The sequence below is a fragment of the Asterias rubens genome, chromosome 18, assembly GCF_902459465.1.
Source record: "Asterias rubens chromosome 18, eAstRub1.3, whole genome shotgun sequence".
Lineage (NCBI taxonomy): Eukaryota > Metazoa > Echinodermata > Asteroidea > Forcipulatida > Asteriidae > Asterias > Asterias rubens.
In genome coordinates, this window is record NC_047079.1 from 4,115,276 (window position 1) to 4,137,175 (window position 21,900).

At 39.0% G+C, this 21,900-nt stretch overlaps 1 protein-coding gene across 2 annotated transcripts; it reads left to right on the forward strand.

Annotated features, from left to right (window-relative positions):
• The first annotated feature begins 31 nt into the window (after positions 1-31).
• On the forward strand, positions 32-21,386 carry LOC117302145 (6-phosphogluconate dehydrogenase, decarboxylating-like). Of its 2 annotated transcripts, XM_033785946.1 has the most exons (15): positions 35-343; positions 7,604-7,637; positions 8,356-8,397; positions 8,970-9,149; positions 10,487-10,552; positions 10,953-11,071; positions 12,136-12,202; positions 13,158-13,292; positions 13,786-13,911; positions 14,374-14,437; positions 15,624-15,754; positions 16,723-16,856; positions 17,131-17,230; positions 17,826-17,948; positions 19,124-21,386. In XM_033785946.1, the coding sequence occupies exons 1-15, from the start codon at positions 336-338 to the stop codon at positions 19,241-19,243; spliced, it is 1,449 nt and encodes a 482-aa protein (XP_033641837.1). In that variant the 5' UTR covers positions 35-335; the 3' UTR covers positions 19,244-21,386. The 2 variants fall into 2 exon arrangements, with proteins under 2 accessions (XP_033641838.1, XP_033641837.1); XM_033785947.1 differs by lacking the exons at positions 17,826-17,948; positions 19,124-21,386 and adding an exon at positions 17,670-17,744 and having other exon boundaries at positions 32-343.
• The last annotated feature ends 514 nt before the right edge of the window (positions 21,387-21,900 follow it).

Below are 21,900 nucleotides of genomic sequence, written 5' to 3' on the forward strand. Positions count from 1 at the left end.
TGTCATCTGCGCGCTATGGTTTTGCTTATTAAGGAATCAAACCGGAAGTGTGAGGGTCGTGTAGTCGTGACTGGGCAAATATCTGGCTGATTTCTCCTGATCATTCGTTCCGCTTCGCTGACCAGGTGCATTTTCGGTCAGACCATCAGACTAGTCTGGACGAATTGTACAGGTGCAAAAGCCGGTTAATCCACACCTAGCAGCAGCACCTTTCAGTGTGAGTGAACCAACGTTACTTTCCAGCACAGAGAAAAGTTGTGAACACCCAGCAATCGACCGCAACAACGTTGTCAAAACACTCACATCACTCGCTCGCAGCTCATCAACACATCATCATGGCAGAGTAAGAGACGTTTTATTTTTCCCTCCCTCAAAATCAATTCCTTAAATTTTTAACTTGAGTTTTCGAATGCATGGTGCAGACTGGAACTGGATGCAGCCCATCCCATTTACGAATACTAGCCTAGGCAGTGGTCCGGCCTTGTTGATTTTTGTCGTTTCCTTGTTTGCTGTCCGTACTCTTTCTCAAGGACGTTTCATTCATCATGTTCATTCGTGGAAACTTATTAAGGAAGGAGTTTTCATCTTGGCTTGGGAAGATTGTCGGATTTCGTCTCGGTCTTCTTTCTTTCATATTGAACAGCAATGTTCCACAGTTTTAAACGTTGTTTGTTACTGTTAGATGAAAAAAAATATAAAAATAAGAGCTACTGACGTACTGTAAAAAATAAACCTTTTAATTTAAACATTTTCATCTTGGCTTGGGAAAATTGTCGGATTTCGTATCGGTCTTATTTTATCATATTAAACAGCAATGATCCACAGTTTTAAACATTGTTTGTTACTCATTACTGTTAGATGAAAAAAAATTAAGAGCTACTGACATACTGTAAATAATAAACCTTTTAATTTAAACATAAAAAAAATTTTTTTTTTGAAGTATTAGCTATTTCTGACCTGGTTTGACCATGTTCATGGTATGGTTTGAAAAAAAAAAATTACCAAATTATTTCTGAACTGAGTGAATCCAGCCTTACTTGTGTTTCGGAAGATTTAAAATGTGTAGTGTTGCTTTAAAATTAGACCCAGTGACTGGGGTGCTAGATTCTTTTTTTCGAAATTGATAATCCCCAGCCGTGACACCTGTGTCCTTAAGCAAGACACATAGCCATTGCTTCGTCCTTCGGATGGGACATAAAGCCGTTGGTCCCATGTGTTGTTTAAACGCATGTAAAAGAACCCAGTGTACTTGTCGAAAAGAGAAGGGGTTCGCCCCGGTGTTCCTGGCTGGATTGGCAGCATATTGCGCCACAGCACCTTGTAAACCATTACATTGTGCTTAAGGATTAGGTCTTATATTGTCTCAGAAATCGCCCCCACTCCTTGCAGTAATAATACCTGGCGCTTTGTATCCTTTGGCAAAAGGCGCGTTATAAATACGGTTATTATTATTATTATTATTATTATTAATGTCAAAATTTCGAAAAAAGAAATCTAGCGCCCCAGTCACTTGGTCTAATTTAAAATGAGTTATTAACTTTTAAGTAAATGAGTGTGCCTTTAAAATTTTATAAATTTTTGAAAAACAGTTTATAAATTCTTTTTTAAATGTATGGCGTTGAAACTATCAATCATTTTACTCAAATTACATTTAAACTTTAAAGCGTTTAAATACCACACCTGTGTGTTCTAGTCATTTATATCCTGGTTCAATCCACTTCCTTGTTCATAAGTACCACTCCACTACTCTGGGCAAATCTTCTTAAATGATTGCACACCTCAGTTTAAAAAAAAAACCAATTAATTAATGAAATGTTGTTAGATGAGAAGAACCTTACTAAATGCTCCCTTTGACAACATGAACTTCAAGAAAGACCCTATTTTAAAAGACAAAATTGTGTTCCATTTTGCAGTGCATGTTATGTATGCAAATTATATTTACACATATAATCCCTTGTCAGTGGGCTGGCTGGCTGGCTGTCTGGCTGGCTAATTTCTACATTGCATTTTCATAGACCTTTTTTTTTTTATACCAGCACAAAATGTTCATTTTATTTTAAAATTCAAAACAAATTAAAAGTACCATATAATAGAAAGGTTTGCGGTAACGCCATGTAATGACTATCTCTATAAATGAGTTGGGGTGGTTCTGAAAAGAACCATTGGTTTCAACTCAACGTTTCGATCAGTATGCTCTGATCGTCTTCTGGAGAAAAAAAAAAGGAGAAAAAAGGACCACACAAATAACAGGGTTGAAAGGAAATCTTAGTCGGTGAAAAAGCTGGTGGACCAGCCATTTGAAAACTAACTGGTACTGGCTAGTCACTGAAAACAAAAACTATTTTTAAAAGTAATTCTTTTTCCAATGGTACAGGTTGAGATGATTATTTTACACAAATTGCAAGAATTACCACACCTCTGTGTGTAAATTTATATCCTGGTTCAGTCTATTTCCTTGTTCGTTCTATAGTACCACTGCGAGGTCAAGCTTTTTTAATGTTAGTACACCTCAGTTTTAAAAGAAAGTCAAGCACTGTTACAGTTAAATGAACTGTTGTTGACTGACTTTAGGACTGTTGTTGACTTTGGGACACGTGGCGTGTTTGTAGCACTTGGCACTTGACGTGTTGTGGCTGAGCAGTCTACAGCCACAACACGCTGCATGTCCCAAAGTCAACACCAAGGTGCTTTAGACTCAAGTTCTGGTGGTCAATCAATCAATCAATCAATCAATAAAACATTTATTTCCACATTCACATCACATAGAGGCATCATCCTAAAAGCCGAGACTTGTGGCGGATGTGCCCGTTACAAGATTACAGAACAAAACAGGAATACAGCACTACTGTAAATAGACGAATAAGTAAATACATACCACTACGGTAGATAACTACACAAAAGTGCTGTTCACATGACATCAATTTAGCTGGGGTCCCTTGCTTAATTCTTAGCATGGTTGTAAAATGTAGTGTTTGACAAGATTTTGCAATGAACCTAGACAGCAGAAAATGATTTTGTCCTTTCACACAAGGTAAATTTTGTATAATTTTACAATACAACCGTGCTATAACTTAGCAAGGGACCCTTGTAAAATTGCTTACGTGTGAAAGGGGCTCTATGTCTTTGAATCGGCATGTGGGTTCGAATTCTGCTCGTGGCACTTGTGTCCTCGACTAAAACACCTCTTCACCCAGTGGTAAATGGGACTGTGTTATGGCAGAGATGGTTCTTGTAAATGATTTGGCTTGGTGCGCCACATTTTTAGGCAGTACAGGCTGTGTGATGTAATAGTCAATGCTCTACATGTATCCAAGGTAATTTCTTTTGCCAAAGCTGTGGTGCGGTGATGATTTTAATTAAAATTGTGTTTAAAAGTTTTAGCTTGGAGAAAGGTCGTTTTTAGAAAGGAAAGTTATAGTTTTACTGAATACATTTTTGTACATCATCATCAAATCAGAGGTCATAATTTGTACAGGAAATGATAGACTTTCCATTTAGGCTAAATTACCATGTAGTAGGCCATGTATAAGTTCCTCAGGTTAGTGCTGGTACCATCACATGCTTTAAAGGTGGTTTTGTTGCTGACTAACTACTTTTAAAAAAGGATGAATGAACTGATGTTGGTATGCTTATTCCAAAGTCCAAATTCATGTTTGTTTGTTTTTTAAGATGAACTCAAAATACAATGCCCACTACTTTTATAAAGTGTGTCTTGGCTTCTCAAGTACCATGTAAAAGTCCAACATAATTTTTTTTAAAACAAGAAAATAACGGTTTGTGTTCTTGTAAAATAACGCTCATGGGAATGCTCTGTACACAGGTACATTGTAGGCCTACGTGTATATACAGTGTAGTGGAGATTTGTTCGGGAATTCTAGCACAGTTACAAACTATCTGAGCATTCCCTCTATTTTATTTGATCTAAGTTTATTACCCTCTTTTGTAATCCATCTTCACAGATGCTGTTGTCGTTGCTAAAAATAAATAATTTAGCAAAGTGTGCTCCAGTTTTGAATGTTAGGCATAAAGGTCAGCGCTTTGGGGGATCAATGTGAGCCCATTCATGCTCAGGTAGTTAGTAGGGACTTTTCGTTTTCGACAACGGATGGTTCTGCGACGGTAAAGATGACATTTGGCGTCATCTGCACATGCGTCAGCTTTGAGGACCGTAGTCCCTCAATTTCTATGACAGTACTCGGGATGAATCTTCGTTGTGCTGAAAACGACAACGTTTAGCTGAACAACCGTCGCAGAACCATCCGTCGTCAAGAACGAAAAGTCCCTATTGTCTTGTTCAAGGACCAAACTGGTACATGTTCAGACTTTAGACTCGACCTTTCATTGGCACTTTAGTTTCCGTTGTTATAAAATAGTTCGATTGGTCTTTCACTGAATTTTGTTTAAATGTCACAGGTTGCAGTCCTGACTGTGTGATGGGAGTTACGAGATGATGGGAGTGGCATACTATTTTGTGTTTAAGGGACCCATGTGAAAACAGTGAAGCCAGAATGTTGGCTTTCAGCTTGCTACATACAATAGATCACTGTGTGAAGTCCATACATGTAGTATAGGATAGTCTCTCGAAGGTAACAATTATAGCCATTTAGCTCTGAAATTTGTTTCCCTAATCCCGCATTTGTGGTAATTTGCAGTCATTGGCTTCAAGCAGTGTTTGGCATTTGGTTTGTGTGCTTTATATTATGATAGGAGTGTAATGTGTTTAGTGTGCAGCATAGTGAGGATAGAGCAGACTCTGCTGACTTTTTTTTTTTTTTTTTTTTTTTTTTACCCTCCTACTGTCTGACCAAGTGAACTACTTTATGCCAGCCTGCATTTTAGGTTTATGTGATGGAGAGCTTGACATTTACATTGGACCACCACTCGTAGTATTGAGCCACTACTTAGATTAAGTCTGGCAGTCTTGTGGTTTTTTTTGTATGTTTTTTTTTTATAATTATCGCTCTACATATTACTGTGTTAAAAAAAGAACATAGACAACAGATGTTCAGATGTTAACTTTGACTCTGATAATTTAATTAAGAATATACATTATTACTACATCTATTATTATCGTTGCGGTACACGCTGCCACAACATAGGATTCGAACTGCCTCTAGCAATTGCACGGTTTTCCTTTTACATGTGTACCTGGTGGACTAACACAGTCGGCCATTTATTAGTTCCGACCGTGTTAGTTCGCAAAGTTATAGGAAAACCACGCAATTTCGAGGCAAATTTGTGCATTGTATTCTACTTTTAAAACATCTTTCCAATCATGCATTTTATGACAAACGGTTACAAACGCTTTTTAAAGACCAACTCGACCGATCCAAGGCAACTTGTTCCTTTAACATAAGCCCAGAATTCGGCATTGGAAAGCAGAGCCAAGAAACTGGTCCCTGGTTTGAGCTTTAGAGCAGGAAGTGCCTGGTTTTGGCATGGATTTGATGCTAATTGTGTTGTCAAGAGGTGTTCTTCATACTTTTCTTTTGTCATATCCCACAGTGTACACAGTTTTTTTTTTGGCATAGTCATGGTGGTGAAAGCTCAATGGTTCTGTGTACAGTTATGCCACAGTAAACAAGTTGTTGAACGGTCAACTTGCTTAGCAATGTTGCATTGTGACACTGTCTAGAAAATCCTGTTCTATCACCCCGTTTCTGAAACATTAACTACACTGGCTCCCTATCTCTCAACGAATCATCTTCAAGCTGATGCTCATTGTCCACAAAGCTCTAAATGGCAAGGCTCCCCACTATATTTCTTAACTGCTTCAAGTTTACACTCCATCAAGGAATCTTCGATCAAGTTCCATGCTTCTCCTCATTGAACCCAAGTCTCGACACTCATGGGGTGACAGGTCTTTTTCTTCAGCCGCGCCACGCATCTGGAACTCTCTACCACTTAATCTTCGATCTTGTGTTTGTACCGCAAAATTCAAGTCTCTTCTCAAAACTTATCTTATGTCACAGGTTTTCAATGACTAATTTTGTTGTGTCTGTTTTTCTTTGTGTTGTGTTTTGTTTTTGGTTTTACTGCGCCTTGAACACCCAGCAGGGTGGATATGTGCGCATTACAAGTCTTATTATTATTATTATAGAGAGGGTCATACACAATCTTAGTATTTTTAGCCTTCATTTTGGAGCACTGTACTTTAATACCCTGTTATTTAGTTTTTCTCCCATTATTGTTGTTTCCAAGTAATTCATCAAGTGCTTTTTCCTTGTCCATTTGCTTTTACTGCAATTGCTAGTTTCTTGAACCTGAGTAAGTACTGAAAACTTCATCCGACCAGTGTATAAGACTCTCTCCTCCCCGTTTCACTTGACCCCCTGACCCCTAAAGCATCATGGGCAAAGGAAATATGGGTGGTTGCCAAGGCAAAGAAAGCAATGTCCGAGTTGTTCCGGACCATGATAAACCAATTAGTGAAAAAACAATGCATGTAAAGAAAGAGGAAAAAAACAATCCGTTGACGATGGTCTGAAACAAAAGGGAGGCAACGACGAAAGGTAAGATGGTGTTTTTTTTACAAAAACACCTGTGTGTCCCCTTTTTGGTGATGGTGCAAATGTAATGTGCCAATATCTTTATTTTTTCCTCATTCAGGATTTCAATAATTTAAAAATATAATTTTCGTTTACCTTCCTGCACCAATGAGTATGATGAAGCGTCATCAACGGCCATATTGATGATAAACAACGGAAGATGTGCATGCACACAACTCTCGGCAAATGATAGCCTTTCACGCATGCACGTTTCATCAAAGATGGTGGTTAATGACGGCATGGGCAATCCATACTCAGTACTTTCCTGAGTTCTGTGAGAAAAGTGCTTCAAAGTTGTTTTTTCCCAATAATTAAGGCAGATGTTATTTCAGTTCACTTCCCAATGCAACAGGATCCCAACTTGGTGCATGTCAGACTTTTGCATTTAACTGGGCAATTTGATGCATTTCCTGCCTATACTCGTTAGTTGGAGAGTGCTTCAAACTGATCTTTGAGACAGTTTTAACCAACATGCTCACAAGTTCTGTAAAAAAAAAGTGCTTCAAACTTGTCTTTCTTTCAATACTGAAGGCAGGTGTTATAAACCAGTTCAGTTCCCAGTGACACAAGATCCAAATTTGGGATCTCACTTTGCATTTGTTCATCAAACAGTCAGAGTTTCAAACTAATTGTCTTTCTTTCAATACTGAAGGCAGCTGTTTATAAACCAGTTCAGTTCCCAGTGACACAAGATCCAAATTTGGGATCTCACTCTGCATTTGTTCATCAAATAGTCAGAGTTTCAAACTTGTCTTTCTTTCAATACTGAAGGCAGGCGTTATAAACCAGTTCAGTTCCCAGTGACACAAGATCCTAATTTGTGATCAAAATAATTGAACATCAAAATAGTCTTGCTTTTGAACCAACTGTGTTGCATTTGTATGCATATCATGCCAACATGTACATTCTTCTGTCAAAAATTCCTTGAAACTGATCTTTCAGACAGTTTTTTTTTATAAATAAACATGCTCTCGAAAGGTTTGACTGATGATGACGATTAGAAAATGTTGGGGTTTTTTTTCTAATTGTTTTTTTTCTCTCTCTTTTGTTTTCAGGGCAGACATTGCACTGATCGGCCTGGCCGTCATGGTAAGCAAAATATTTTCTTGTTGAAGTTGTTATTGACCAATTTCGTATTTTTTATAAAGAACCCAATCCCGCCAACGGCATGTAGCGCTAACATGACATGTAGTCAGTGCTAATAATGGGCAATCAAAAAAGTCATGAAGAAAACTACTAGACCTGCTAAAAAAATGCAAAACAAGATTTGGGGCACCACGGCAATAATCATAATGGGCATAGAGGCAGTTGCTTCCATTGCCTCTGTGAAGTATGTACATGTATCATGCCTGAAATTGAGACATTTTAAGGTGCACCAAGGCATTAACCATATAGGCCAGGCAGTGCTTCCATTATGAAGTATCAAGCCTGAATCTGGTCGGAGAGTTTCAAGGGGCACCAAGGCAATGACCAGGGGGCATGGAGGCAGCTTCACAAAATGTATACCCCCATTGCCTCTGTGAAGTATCAGGCCTGAAACTAAAACATTTCCAGGGGCAACAAGGCAATGACCATAAAGGCCAGGCAGTGCCTCTATTTATGAAGTATCTGCCTGAATCTGGTCGGAGCGTTTCAAGGGGCAACAAGGCAATGACCAGAGGCATGGAGGCAGTTGCCTCCATTTTCTCTGTAGATTATCAGACTTTGGAAGCAACATTGTATCGCAGAAGACTCGTCTAGCAATGCAAATTGTACAATTCATCAAATTTATATTTCTGATAATAATATTTCATGTTTCTTTTAACAGGGACAGAATCTGATCCTGAACATGAATGACCATGGATTTGTGGTGAGTAGTTTTTTTTTTGGGGGGGGAAAACCTTAACTGTCTGACCATTCTGACTATGCCAGCCGGCAATATCACACAGAACTCGGGGGGAAAGAACTGAGTATACAGTGCTAATAACACACACCAGTGTAGTGGTGTATGGATAAAAAACAATATTCTTTTATCCCTGGTGCAAATTTAACATCTCTTATACATACATGTAGTACAGTCAGCCATCCTACTGTCAGATTATTCAATATCAACCACTGTGACTGGGAGTGAGGAATAAATTTGCTATTACCTGCAATTTGATGTGGTGAAAACAACGTACAAAGAAGTGCGGAAGTCCCTGCTTCTGTAAGCAGAGCCATCAAATTGGACGCTGTTGGTATTCCCACTGTTTGGCCATGTCAGAAACGTTGACTTCAGCTACATAAACGGCTACGGCTTGATCGCGCGTGTCTGCCTTTTCTTCAACACTGGTAGACATGCTGATCTAGCCATAGCTGTAGCCGAAACTGCCAATTCGAACAAGGACTTACTCTCAATTGGAGTACTTGAATTTGTTTTTACCCGGTGTCTATCGGTGACAGGTCTGCGCCTTCAACCGCACCGTCTCGAAAGTGGATGACTTCTTGGCCAATGAGGCTAAAGGAACTAAGATCATCGGTGGCAAGTCCTTGGAGGATATGGTGTCCAAACTGAAGAAGCCTCGCCGTGTTATGATGCTCGTCAAAGCCGGGTCTGCTGTGGATGCCTTCATCGACAAACTGGTACGTCGTAAATGTAGGACATGTAAGATGGGAGGCTCTCTATGGTTGAGGTTGTTAATGAACTAAATTTCAATAGACACTATTAGAAAGTGGTGAGATTTTTCCGAAATTTTTTTGACTCTCCCCAAATTTTTATTTCAAATTTCATTTTGTAAGGGGCCATTCAGAATAGTCACTTTTAAAAAGGTGTGAGATTTTTCCGAAATTCTTTTGACTCTTCCCAAATTTATTTTTAAAAGCTTAGCTGATCTAACTTTACGTATCTTATACACTGAAGAACAATCAAATGTCTGGTACCAAGCAGAAGATTAAGATCATATGCTGATTTCAAAACAGGGCTAGTGTAGCTAGCTACATGTACGCCCTAGCTAGCCTATTTGGCTGAAAGTTCTCTTTTGAAATTGGTCCCATAGGTTTTCAAATTACTTGGGGAAAGTACCGAGTTAAGTGCATTTACACTATGTAGGGTAAAACACAGTACTGCAAGAGTGGCTCTAACTAAGCCTTCTTTGGGCAAAATAAAGTCACCGCTGGGGGCGCTTGATCCGGGATTGATTGAGTGAATAAATGAATATATTAACAAAGATGCATAAAAAATACGTTTTTAAGAGGTTTTTTCTGTCCGTCACACCTACATTATACAAAGATATTAGTAAAAATTATAACAATGTGTACTGTTATGCGCTTTTTCAAGCCTAAATTGCCCTTCAAAGTGCCTTGCATTATTATTAAAAATTTTACACTAAAAAGCGATAAGAAAAATACCGGAGACAGGGCGATAAATTTATAATAAACGTTTAAAATTGAAAAGAAAAAAAGATAAAAAATCGAGCCCTAAGCATTCCTGAAGCAATCTGAACCTCTTTGAGGAGTGTGCAGCACCAACAGCCAGGAGAGCACAGGTTTCTAATCAATCACAACAATGATCTCTACCCTTGCAGGGTCCCAATCTTTACCCTTGCTGGGTTGAGATTGGCAATTATAATTAAGTGTTTTGCTCAAGGACACAACTGTCACGACAAGACCTGAATTCACACCACTAGGCCATGCAGCTGCGGCCACACAAATTAATCATTTTGTGTTATCATGTGTGTGCTGCACACAAGTTATTGCAATTGGAATCCCTCATATATTTTTTTCCAGCAGATCTTTTCGTCCACTGGAATGCAAAATCAAATTTGTTTAAATTTAGAAAATATTGTTCTTGTTGCAAAAGTGCTTTATAAATACATTTTATCTGTTTTTTTTTTTTTTTTGAAAAAAGCGAGGGAGCAGCACTAAATTATTGAATTATCATCAAGGCTTTTATCTTAAATGTCATTGTGTCTTGTTTTTAGGTTCCTCTTTTGGAGAAAGGTGATATCATCATTGATGGTGGTAACTCTGAGTATTTGGACACGACAGTAAGTATAAAGCGTTAAGGTCATGTCACATCTCAAACAATTACAGGCAACCAAGTTAAAGCAACTACTGTTTTTATTAATAGTATTGGTTTATTGAAATTAATTAGATGTACATTTTTCATCTTTTCTCGTTTTAAATTAAGAGTTCTTCGGCCAAAATTCAAAAAATTAGGTCCAGAATGCCCCATAAGTTTAAAAAAACAAAAAAACTTAAGAGACCCCTGGTCAAAGATTGGTAAATACCCAACAAAATGTATTGACCATAAAAAACTCCTTCGGAAGAAGTGTTGTAAGAAGGGATTCCCTTTTGAAAGAAGGATTCCCTTTTGAACATTGAAAATATGGTAGTGTTGTGTCTTCCGCCATCTGATTAATATTGGTTTATAAATCGTGTTAACAGCGTCGCTGCAAAGCCCTCCAAGAGAAGGGGATTCTATTTGTTGGTAGCGGTGTGAGTGGTGGAGAGGATGGAGCTCGCTACGGACCGTCCCTCATGCCCGGAGGAGCCAAGGAGGCCTGGTAAGATAGTGATGTTTAAATTGAGAATCATTTCATTCACTTTGAAGTAATGTGGCTACTTTAAAAAGATATTAGTTTTTATGCCCCCAAATTTGAATCTGAGAAGCGACTGCAGTAATGTTTCTCAGATTGTGTATTCCTACTAGGGATTACTCTTCGCTCCGGATTTGATATCTCCAAAAACGTGACCATCTTTTGAATTTAATTAGTCACAAAATTATTTTGTTGTATTGACCACTTGCACGCACGTCACACGCGGCGACTGTGTCACACTCACCTTTTTGGTTGGCAAATAGGTTCACGTGTAAACGCAGCATCGCCTAAAAATACCGACTACACACTGAATAACACATAGTGACATTGCCCACCAATATGGCGCATCCAGGATTTTTTGATCATGACATCAGGTGATTTGGGTCAATACACTACATTATACTGTCATAGGATTAATACGATCAAACGGTTACAAAAACCAACTTTAAGGTATACTTTTCAGCTGCTGATGCAGGGGCCTAACGTTAAAGACACTGGACACTATTGGTAATTGTCAAAGACTAGCCTTCACAGTTGGTGTACCTTAACATATGCATAAAATAACAAACCTGTGAAAATTTGAGCTCAATCGCTCATCGAATTTGCGAGATAATAATGAAAGAAAAAACACCCATGTCACACGAAGTTGTGTGCGTTTAGATGGTTGATTTTGAGACCTAAAGTTCTAAATCTGAGGTCTCGAAATCAAATTCGTGGAAAATTACTTCTTTCTCAAAAACTATGGCACTTCAGAGGGAGCCGTTTCTCACAATGTTTTATACCATCAACCTCTCCCCATTACTCGTTACCAAGTAAGGTTTCGTGCTAAAAATTATTTTGAGTAATTAATTACCAATAGTGTCCACTGCCTTTAATAGACAAGTAGGGCTATAAAAAGCTCTTTGCGATGGCTTTCTACAAAAAAAAAACATTCTTCCTATTATAATTTGGAATTGGCTCTGTTGATTGATAAGTATTAAGAAAATAAAATTAAATTTGAGAAATTTCCTCTTTGTTTTGTTGTGTTTCAGGCCACATGTCAAGGATATTTTCCAGGGCATTGCCGCTAAAGTTGGCAATGAGCCATGCTGTGATTGGGTGAGTGATTAATTCATGTAGTTATTTTTATAATGGGTCACACTACATAAATGTTCCCTTCAGGCCTAATGAAACTGATACATATTCAGTATCTTTGGTGTTTATGAATAATTCAGTTTCCTCTTCGGTTCAGGAGATTTTTGTAATCACTCTTAAAGCCATTGGACCCTTTCGGTAAACAGTATTGTCCAAGGCCCACACTTTGTGTATCACAACTTCCAAGTGAAAGTTGTAGAAGAGACAGTCATAGCATTAGAGAGGTGTTCTAATGACCTATTCTTCAGGTTTTACTCCAAACCTATGGGGTGCAAGATGTCTCAGCTTGCAAATACATCGTGATATTGCGATATTTAATCGATATCGAAATTTCGATTCAAACCAAATCCATCCGATATCGAAATCGTTTCCAAATTAATATCGCGATATTCGATAATATCCTGATATCGCCCAAGCTTACTCCTTAGATTGTGTGTTCCTATCAGGGAGTATTCTTCGTGCGTGGACGTACATAATCACTCCTGATTTTCGGCGATATCTCAAAAATATTACCACATGTTAGTTTTATTGTATTGACCCCTTGCACGCACGTCACACGCGGCGACTGATGCCACGCTCACCATGTTGGTGGGCAGTTAGGTTTACATGTATTAACGCCACGTAGCCTAAAATGCACACTTCACCTGTTCACTGCATAATGCACAGCATAGATTTATATATACAAATCGCATAGTGAAATTGCCTACAAGTATGGCGCATTCAAGATTTTTCTGATGATGACGTCGGGTGAAATGGGTCATTACACCTAAGTTTATATAAGATTGAAACAAGCGAACGGTTAAAAAAACCAAAGGTAAACTTTGCCTCTAAAGAAGTTACCTTAACATGATTATCCGTATTGTTATTTCATGAATATTTATTACGTTTGTAAACTATGAATAATTCACTTGTGTCATAGGTCGGCGATGAGGGAGCAGGTCACTATGTGAAGATGGTACACAACGGTATCGAATACGGAGACATGCAGCTGATCTGTGAGGCGTACCACTTGATGAAAGACCTCCTTGGAATGTCCTGTGATGAAATGGCCGAGGTAATTAAAGGAACACGTTGCCTATTGGATCGGTCGAGTTGGTCTTTGAAAAGCGTTTGTAACCGTTTGTTATAAAATGCATATGATTAGAAAGATATTTTAAAAGTAGAATATAATGATCCACACAAGTATCACTAGACGACCACCGCACTTGCCCGATATACTGTAGCTAGAGGGCAGTGGAAAGACATCTGCTCTAGCTGGCCCCAGTTTCATAGAGCTGCTAAGCACAAAAATTTGCTAAGCATGAAATTTTTGCCTTGATAAAAACAGGATCACCAACCAAATTTCTTCGTGATTTTCAGGATAAGCAGACAATAGCTGAATACCAGTAACAAGCAATATGCAACACATGGAAATTTGGTTGGTAATCCTGTTTTTATCGAGGAAGAAATTACATGCTTAGCAAATTTTTGTGCTTAGCAGCTCTATGAAATTGGGCCCTGCTTTAGACATCTCATGTACAATGATGAATTTTGTTTGTCGACAACAGGTGATGGCTGAGTGGAACAAGACAGAGCTGGACTCCTTCCTGATTGAAATCTCAGCAGACATCCTCAAGTTTAAGGACACAGACGGTTCACCTTTGGTGGAGAAAATCCGTGATACAGCTGGACAGGTTGGTCTCTCAAGATGCTTCTTAAGTCATTTTCACACTGTGTCTCTTATCCCTGGGGAACACATCCCTGGAGGGGCTCTGGGAGTTGTTTTGCCCCATTGTAACACTTTTAAACTGTGCCTCTACTGGGTTTCGGTTGCACGTTTCCAGAATACCCAAGGGTTTTACTGTTTACCCTACTCCGGAGCAGGGGTGGCTATTCCCCGGGGTAGATCAGGGGTATAACAATACAAGTGTGAAAGAGCCAGCTATTCCTCCCGAGGGTTGCCCCAGGGGAATAGTGTGAAAAGGGCTTTTGGTGGAGGGTTAAACACACCCTTTCATTACCAAACTGTTTTGCAATATGCAACCACTGGTTTGACCACTCCAGCACAAAGCTACAAAGAATCAAATGTCCTTCTTGTCTGGGTTTTGTTTTTGAGAATGGATCTATATTTTTTTTGCGCCTTCTTTCTTGAACAGAAAGGAACAGGAAAATGGACTGCCATCTCTGCCTTGGATGCTGGTATGCCAGTCACACTCATCGGTAAGAAGTGATTATACAAAATATTTTTGCTTGGTCATTATATAGCACATGTATCCAAGCAGCTATATATCAAGGGGCTTCACGACATTATTATCTTAAAGCCTTTGGACACTTTCGGGACAGAACAAAAAAACATCACAGATTTACAACTAACCTACAGAGTTTACATAAGGTAATGGTGAAAGACTTCTCTTGAAATATTATTCCATGAAACGCTTTACTTTTTGAGAAAACATTAAAACAATTATCAATTTTCGATATCGAGAATTACGAATTTATTTTAAACACATGTCATATGACACAGCGAAACGTGCTGAAACAAGGGTGGGGTTTCCCGTTATTTTCTCCCGACTCCGATGACCGATTGAGCCTAAATTTTCACAGGTTTGTTGTTTTATATATAAGTTGTGATACACGAAAGTGCGGGCCTTTGGACAATACTGTTTACCGAAAGTGTACAATGGCTTTGAATAAGGGCATCAATGTGTGGTGAAGAGGTTTTCAACAAGTGGTTTAATCCCAACGAGGCCTGGTTCTTGATAATTTTACCGAGACGAAGTCGAGGTAAATTATAAAGAACCAGGCCTCGGCGGGTTTAAACCACTAGTTGAAAACCGATTCAACACACTTTGATTCCCATTCATAAATACCTTTTCGGTCAAAAGCATCATCACTTTTTGGTCAAAAAGTAAAATAAATGCAAAAATTATAGTTGTTCAATGATTTCTTTCAACACAACACCCCTCCAGCTTTGAAGTGGTAAAGCCCCCGCCGCCCTGGGTTAAGCAACTCCTTATAAGGGAAATTGCAATCTAACTACTTCCAGTTACCTGGCAATCTCGGTGGTCTAGTCGGTAAGACATCTGCTCTAGATTGGCTAAGGTCATGGGTTCGAATCCCACCCGAAAAATATGCCCGTGATTTTTCTCACAGAACTGGGGAAAGTACTAAGTATACAGTGCTTAACACACATTGATGTAAGGGTAGTACCCAAAAGTATTGTTATCTCTCCTTCATTTCTCCAGGGGGATACTAACATGTAGCTAGTAATGTGATTCTTAGCTTCACAACCTGACTTAATAAACGAAATGAAAAAAAAATCTGAAGGTTTTTGGGGGTTTTGTTTTTACCACGCCTCTGACCTATTCATGCTTTTTTTCCCCCACCATTTTATTCCCTAACTCAGGAGAGGCAGTGTTTGCCCGTTGTCTGTCTTCCATTAAAGATCTACGCATTGAGGCTAGCAAGGTCCTCCCCGGCCCAGGCCCAGCAAAGTTTGAAGGAGATAAGAAAGAAATGGTTGAGCACATTCGCAAGGTTTGTACATGTAGTTCTTAAGCCATTCAGTCTTGATGACAAATAACAACACTGATTAAAGCAATAAACTACATTCAACTAGTTTGAAGAAACAGAACCGCAAACTCGTAAAAAAACTCAATTGGTTGGGCCCAAGTTGGTCCTAGACGTTTTAATACATGCGAGACGTGCACAACAGTCAGTATTAAAAGTGTAATATGCCACATTTGTAAAATTGGTTCAATCATTATAAATTTTAAAATGTGCCTCAATGTTCACAGACATGTAAACAGGAAATATTTTGAAAGATGTGTAATCAAATTTATGTTTTAGTTTGGGTTAAACAACATCAATTTTACTTGAGCAGGATCTGAACCAACAACCTTTGGATTAACAAATCGGCACTCTGTCAATTGAGCTATCCACCTCTTGGTTGGGGGTCTCCCTGTTGGTCAATATCTTTGTTCGAGGTGCCAGTCAGAAGCCATAAAATAATCGTTAGATGCCACGTTTTTTGTTGTTACCATCAATTTTGAAGACTTTTTTCATCTGGTTTCAGATGAAAGTGGAAGTGTCGTGTCCGAGCGGTTAAGATCACCGAATTCAAACTCTGATGTTTCTGATCAGCAGAGTGTGGGTTTGAATCCCCAGCCGTGACACTTGTGTTCTTAAGCAAGACACTTGACCAGTGCTTCGTCCTTCAGATGGAACGTAAAGCCGTTGGTCCCGTGTAATGTGTAACGTATGTAAAAGAACCCAGTACACTTATCAAAAAGAGAAGGGGTTCGCCCCGGTGTTCCTGGCTGTGGCTGCTTAATGCGCCGTAGCGCCTTGTAAACCCTTATAAGGTGCTAAATACTTGGGTCTCAAAACTCATCACTGCAATCCTATCTTTCTGAAAGTTTGTATATACTCAGCGCCTTGAGTACCTTGTTTGGTAGATACGTGCGCTATATAAGACTTCAATATTATTATTATTATTATTTCAGGCTCTGTATGCTTCCAAGATCGTTTCCTACACCCAGGGTTTCATGCTCCTCCGTGAAGCAGCGAAACAATTCAACTGGACCCTGAACTACGGTGGTATTGCGTTGATGTGGCGCGGTGGCTGTATCATTCGCAGGTATGGAATCAAAAAACATGCAACCCCAACCTACCCCGATTAACTTAGTTCTGGTTTCGTCTTTTTGATAGCAAGGCCATTTTCATTTTGCATAGGGCACTTTTGGTGGACAATCTCAAAGTCTATTTTAAAGTTTTGAAGGGGTTTTGAAGGCACCAGGGCAACAAAGACTGTAACCTTTGTGTAATACCAAGTACGTTATTGCAGTTGGATTTTCCCCTCGTTTCGCCTATATTCATTGAAATCTGAATGATGGTATGTCTTCATTTTACAGCCGTTTCCTTGGTAACATCAAAGAAGCCTTCGACAAGAACAGTGAACTTTCCAACCTTCTCCTTGACGACTTCTTCAAGGGAGAAATCCTGAAGTGCCAGGTAACATCATTTATACCCCCCCTACCGGCCTACCCCACCCAATATTCTAACCCATCATTCCCAGCTGCTCTCTCCTCCATCCCATTTTGATAATAAACTAGTTTGTTCTCGATCTCTCTTCAAGGACTATTGGCGCAAGGTGGTGTCCCAAGCTTGACTGGTATAGCTGAGTGCTGCGCCCTGGCACCGCTAAACCCACTCATCAACAACGCCCACTTTGGCACCTGTAATCCCGTCCACCAATAACGCCAACCCATCCCCAACCAACAATCCCCTTCCTTGTAATAAATCCAGTTTGTGACTCATGCTGCCCTGACCAGCTGATTGCTGGGCCCTGACACCCCTAAACTCAATCATCAACAACGCTACCAATCCCCACCCCAACTCCATCAATCCCCTTCCTTATAATAATCCTGTTTATTCTCGATCTCTCTTCAAGGACTCTTGGCGCAAGGTGGTGTCCCAAGCTGCCTTGATCGGCTGATTGCTGGGCCCTGACACCCCTAAACCCACTCATCAACAACGCCTGCTAACCCCCACCCCAACTCCATCAATCCCCTTTCTTATGGTAAATCCACTTTGATTTTTCTTCAAGGACTCTTGGCGCAAGGTGGTTTCCCAAGCTGCCCTAACCGGTATTGCTACTCCAGCATTCAGCTCTGCCCTGGCCTTCTTTGATGGTTTCCGCTCTGAACGCACTCCAGCCAATCTCATTCAGGTACCGCTCTATACATGTACTTCTCTCAACCTAGAATTACTTTAAGAATAATAATATGAATAAATTACTTTTATATACTGCTTAAGCTATCAAGAGATGATAGAACTATTGCGGTGACACCATGTAGATAAATCTCTTCTGAGTAATGTTGGTTCTGAGAAGAACTTGAGGGCTCAACATTCGGACAGTATACTCTGTCTCTGTCCGTCATCAGGGCCCAACTTCATAGAGCTGCTAAGCACAAAAATTTGCTAAGCATGAAATGTCTTCCTTGGTAAAAACAGGATTACCAACCAAATTTAAGTTTGTTGCCTATTCCTTGTTACTGGTATTCAGCTATTGTTTGCTCATCCTGAAAATCACATTAAAATTTTATTGCTAATCCTGTTTTTATCAAGGAAGAAATTTCATGCTAAGCAAATTTTTGTGCTAAGCTGCTCTATGAAATTGGGCCCAGGAGACTGCTAGTTTCCAACAAAGAGATGGGTCTTAAAAAGTGATTAGAATGATTCAGTAGAGGTAGCTTGACGGATATTGAGACAGATATTGTTCCATTGAGATGGTGCAGCTAAGGTGAAAGCTCATTGACCATTAGTGAGTGTAGGCGTGTGAACCATTTGCTAGTTGAAATTCTGAGTCGTATGACGATGTAAATTGAAGGAAAGCCTTTTGAAGAACGATGATTCTGAATAATATGTAGGTCAGGTAAGTGAGCAGAAGAGTCTTTTGTTTGATGCGTATGGTACCCAGGAGCCAGTGTAGTGAACGGAGTGATGTGTTCCCGACATTTGACTTGTGTTTGTATCTTAATTACGTCCAGGCTTATACAATAAGTAGTAATTTGGTCAACGTAGTTTTCAGTTTGCTGCACCTCATTTATGGTACAATCTCCCTCTACATATCAAACAAGCCACCACTATCTCAAGTTTCAAGACTCTTCTCAAACATATCTGTTCAATTCATCATATAAATAACTATTCTTTTGTTCCTCTGAGCACTTAGAGACTTTCTTTTGGAGGTGTTTGGCTCTATAGAAATGCGATTGTAATTATTATTCCTATTAGTGTGGAGATTATTGCAGTTTTTGACAGATATTGAACTGTGTATTATTATTATCATCACTCCTCAAAATTGTCCTAACTGATGATTGTTTTCCTGATCTTCTCTCGGTACAGGCCCAGCGTGATTACTTTGGTGCCCACACATACGAGCTCCTGGCTTCCCCAGGCAAGTTTGTCCACACCAACTGGACCGGTCACGGAGGGAATGTTTCTTCCAGTACATACAACGCTTAGACCCCGTAAATAAACAAGGGGATGTATACTGTGTATCCATGGGAAGTGGATGGTTACATTTTGTTATTGTTGTTGTTGTTATTTTTGTTTTGTTTTTTCTTGTGTAGACCAAAAGTTGGAAAGTTTTCTCCTAAATAATTACTATTAGTTCTTAGGGAGAGTCTCAAAAGTTAAATATGTTTCTGTTGGTATACGCCCGCAATCCATTGGATGGCCAGACTGATTGCTACTCGGCATCATTGTGCCAAAGTACAGGAGCAATCCGACAGCAGCGATATGCGTGTTAGTATTTTCAGTGTTCCACTGGAGCGTTTTAGTGGGCTAACGAAACAGTCCATGAACACATGCTGGAATTCAATTAGAATCTACCGTCCTGAGTTCTGAAACGCACCCGTTATTATATAACTTTGGATTGTCATGTTCCCTGCCTCGATGGCAGTCACTCAAATATCATTTCTGTAAAGGGAACACGCTAATATGGACACTTAATCTCATGGGCCCAATTTCATAGGGCTGCTTTAAACAGCAAACAGGATACCAGTCACAGATGGTACTTGAGTAATGGTTTTTTGTTGGTAACCTTATATTCTGGTAAGCATACGTTTCTTGTGCTAAGCTACCTTTTATGCTTATGTATCTCATTGAAATTGAGCCCTTTTTCACCAATTTGTGTGTCACTTCAAAAGTCAATTATTTAAAAACAAATTTTGTGAGTAAATTTTATTGTTATAGTATAGATTTGGTTACGGTGCTAAGTTTGGGTCATATCTAATGCAGCTGGAGTAGTCTTAAACGCACATGTTGAATTGTTTTCATGTTGGAAACAAAATTATTTTGTTGACAAGAAATCCTTCCGTTAAAATGCTCTTCCAAAAAAAATACAAAATTTCTTCTGTCTGCACTCTAATGAAACTAAACTTTGAGAATAAGGACCATAATAGACTGACCTAGTTTACCACCATGTAAAAACCACCATAATAGAATGACTGATCGACCAATCGCTCTGGACTAAAGTTCTGGTGTTTTGGATCAGCAGAGTGTGGGTTTGAGTCCCACCTGACACTTGTGTCCTATAAGCAACTCACTGAACCATTATTGCTTCGTCTTTCTGATGGGGCGTAAAGTCGGGTCACGGGTAATGCACATAATATAACTCGGCTTCATTCATCACTAGTAAGGAAGAAGTAAACCCTTGAACGGTGCTACAGAAAAGGGAATCATAAACCAAAAACTTCTTAAATTTGTAAACGTATTTCAAGCGCTTTGAGTACCTTCTTGGTAATGATACGTCCACTATAAGACTACTGTATTATTATGAACATGGATTAAGACTAAACTATTAACAGTGAGTAAGTTTTGAGAATTGAACAAAGACCCAGCAGCGCAGAAGTTTAAAGATGAATGTTTTTGCTTATCAGATTTTGTGTTTTGTTTTAAAAACAAATTTATCATTCCTATTTTTGTTAGTCAAAGTACATTTGAAAGCAACTATTTTTGTACATCATAGTTAGTAAGTTGGTTGATCGCCTTTAAAAGTACTTGTTGAACATTATTATTAATCAAATAAATAGTATATGTTAAGCTTTATACTGATAGAAAAAAGTTACATATATAAAAGTTTTTTTCAGATTATGTGTTATAGATTCTTAAACTTTAAGTTTAAATTGGCTTTTAAGTAGTTTCAGGGCGCCCATATTTTAAAAATACTAAAAAGTGTCGTGGGAAAAAATCTACGGGTGAAATTCCTCATTTGCATGATGGAGGGCGCCCTCTGTCTGTATGAAACTGATATTTTTAGGGGAATTATGGTAATGATATCTTTGGAAGTTTTTGACACTCGAAAAAATTATTAAAGCTTGCTCAGAAACTCCTTGTTTCACACTGGACAACCAAAAATGTGAAAAGCAATAAGCCACTTCGGAGCGGGTATTGTCAAACGGTTACGGGAGATAGACAAAGTCCGTTGTCAGCAGTAACAGACATGCGCCACTGACATTCCGAAGTCGCTTATTCACTTTATCAGATGATGCAATCGTAATAAAGTTATTTCAGTTTCAACAAAGTTGTATTTCGAGCAATATTATTGTACTTTTGGATTAATTGTCTTGATCGAGGTGGAAATAAAGTTTATTAGCTTTTGTAATGCTTGATGTACATACTAAGTGTTTTAATTTATATTTGTGTATTAGATGATCTTCCCAATCAAGGTAAAACTCGGCAAACTCCTATGCACAAGGGGATTGAACACTTAGCTGGCAACAGGCAATCCTAGAAATATTTTATTCAATTACCAATAGTGAAAAACTATTCATTGGATTGATAGTGGCTGTATTCTTTGTAATCCAATCACATTTGCAGAATAACTAATATTGGCAGCTCTCCACAAAACTATGCAAGTAATTACAGATGCTGTGTGCATAATTATCTTACAAACATTTATTCCCAAGCAAGCTTGAATCCTCACTGCAGGCCCCCCCCATACAAAATGTCTTCTACTGAAAATAGCTGGAGGTGCAGTAAAAAGACAAACAATCTGTAACCACTCCTGTGATTATTGCATTGGCGTGCCTCGATTGCAGAATTCTTCTATTTCCAGTGTCCTCTTGGTCAATGATGTAACCACATGGTTATCCCTAGATTTCCCTGTCCCTCATGCA

Bases quoted from the DNA above. Each gene is read 5' to 3' on its own strand.
- LOC117302145 (XM_033785946.1), top strand. The intron at 16,857-17,130 runs GTATGGAATCAA...TTCATTTTACAG, and splicing joins GGTGGCTGTATCATTCGCAG to CCGTTTCCTTGGTAACATCA. The intron at 17,949-19,123 runs GTACCGCTCTAT...CTCTCGGTACAG, and splicing joins CTCCAGCCAATCTCATTCAG to GCCCAGCGTGATTACTTTGG.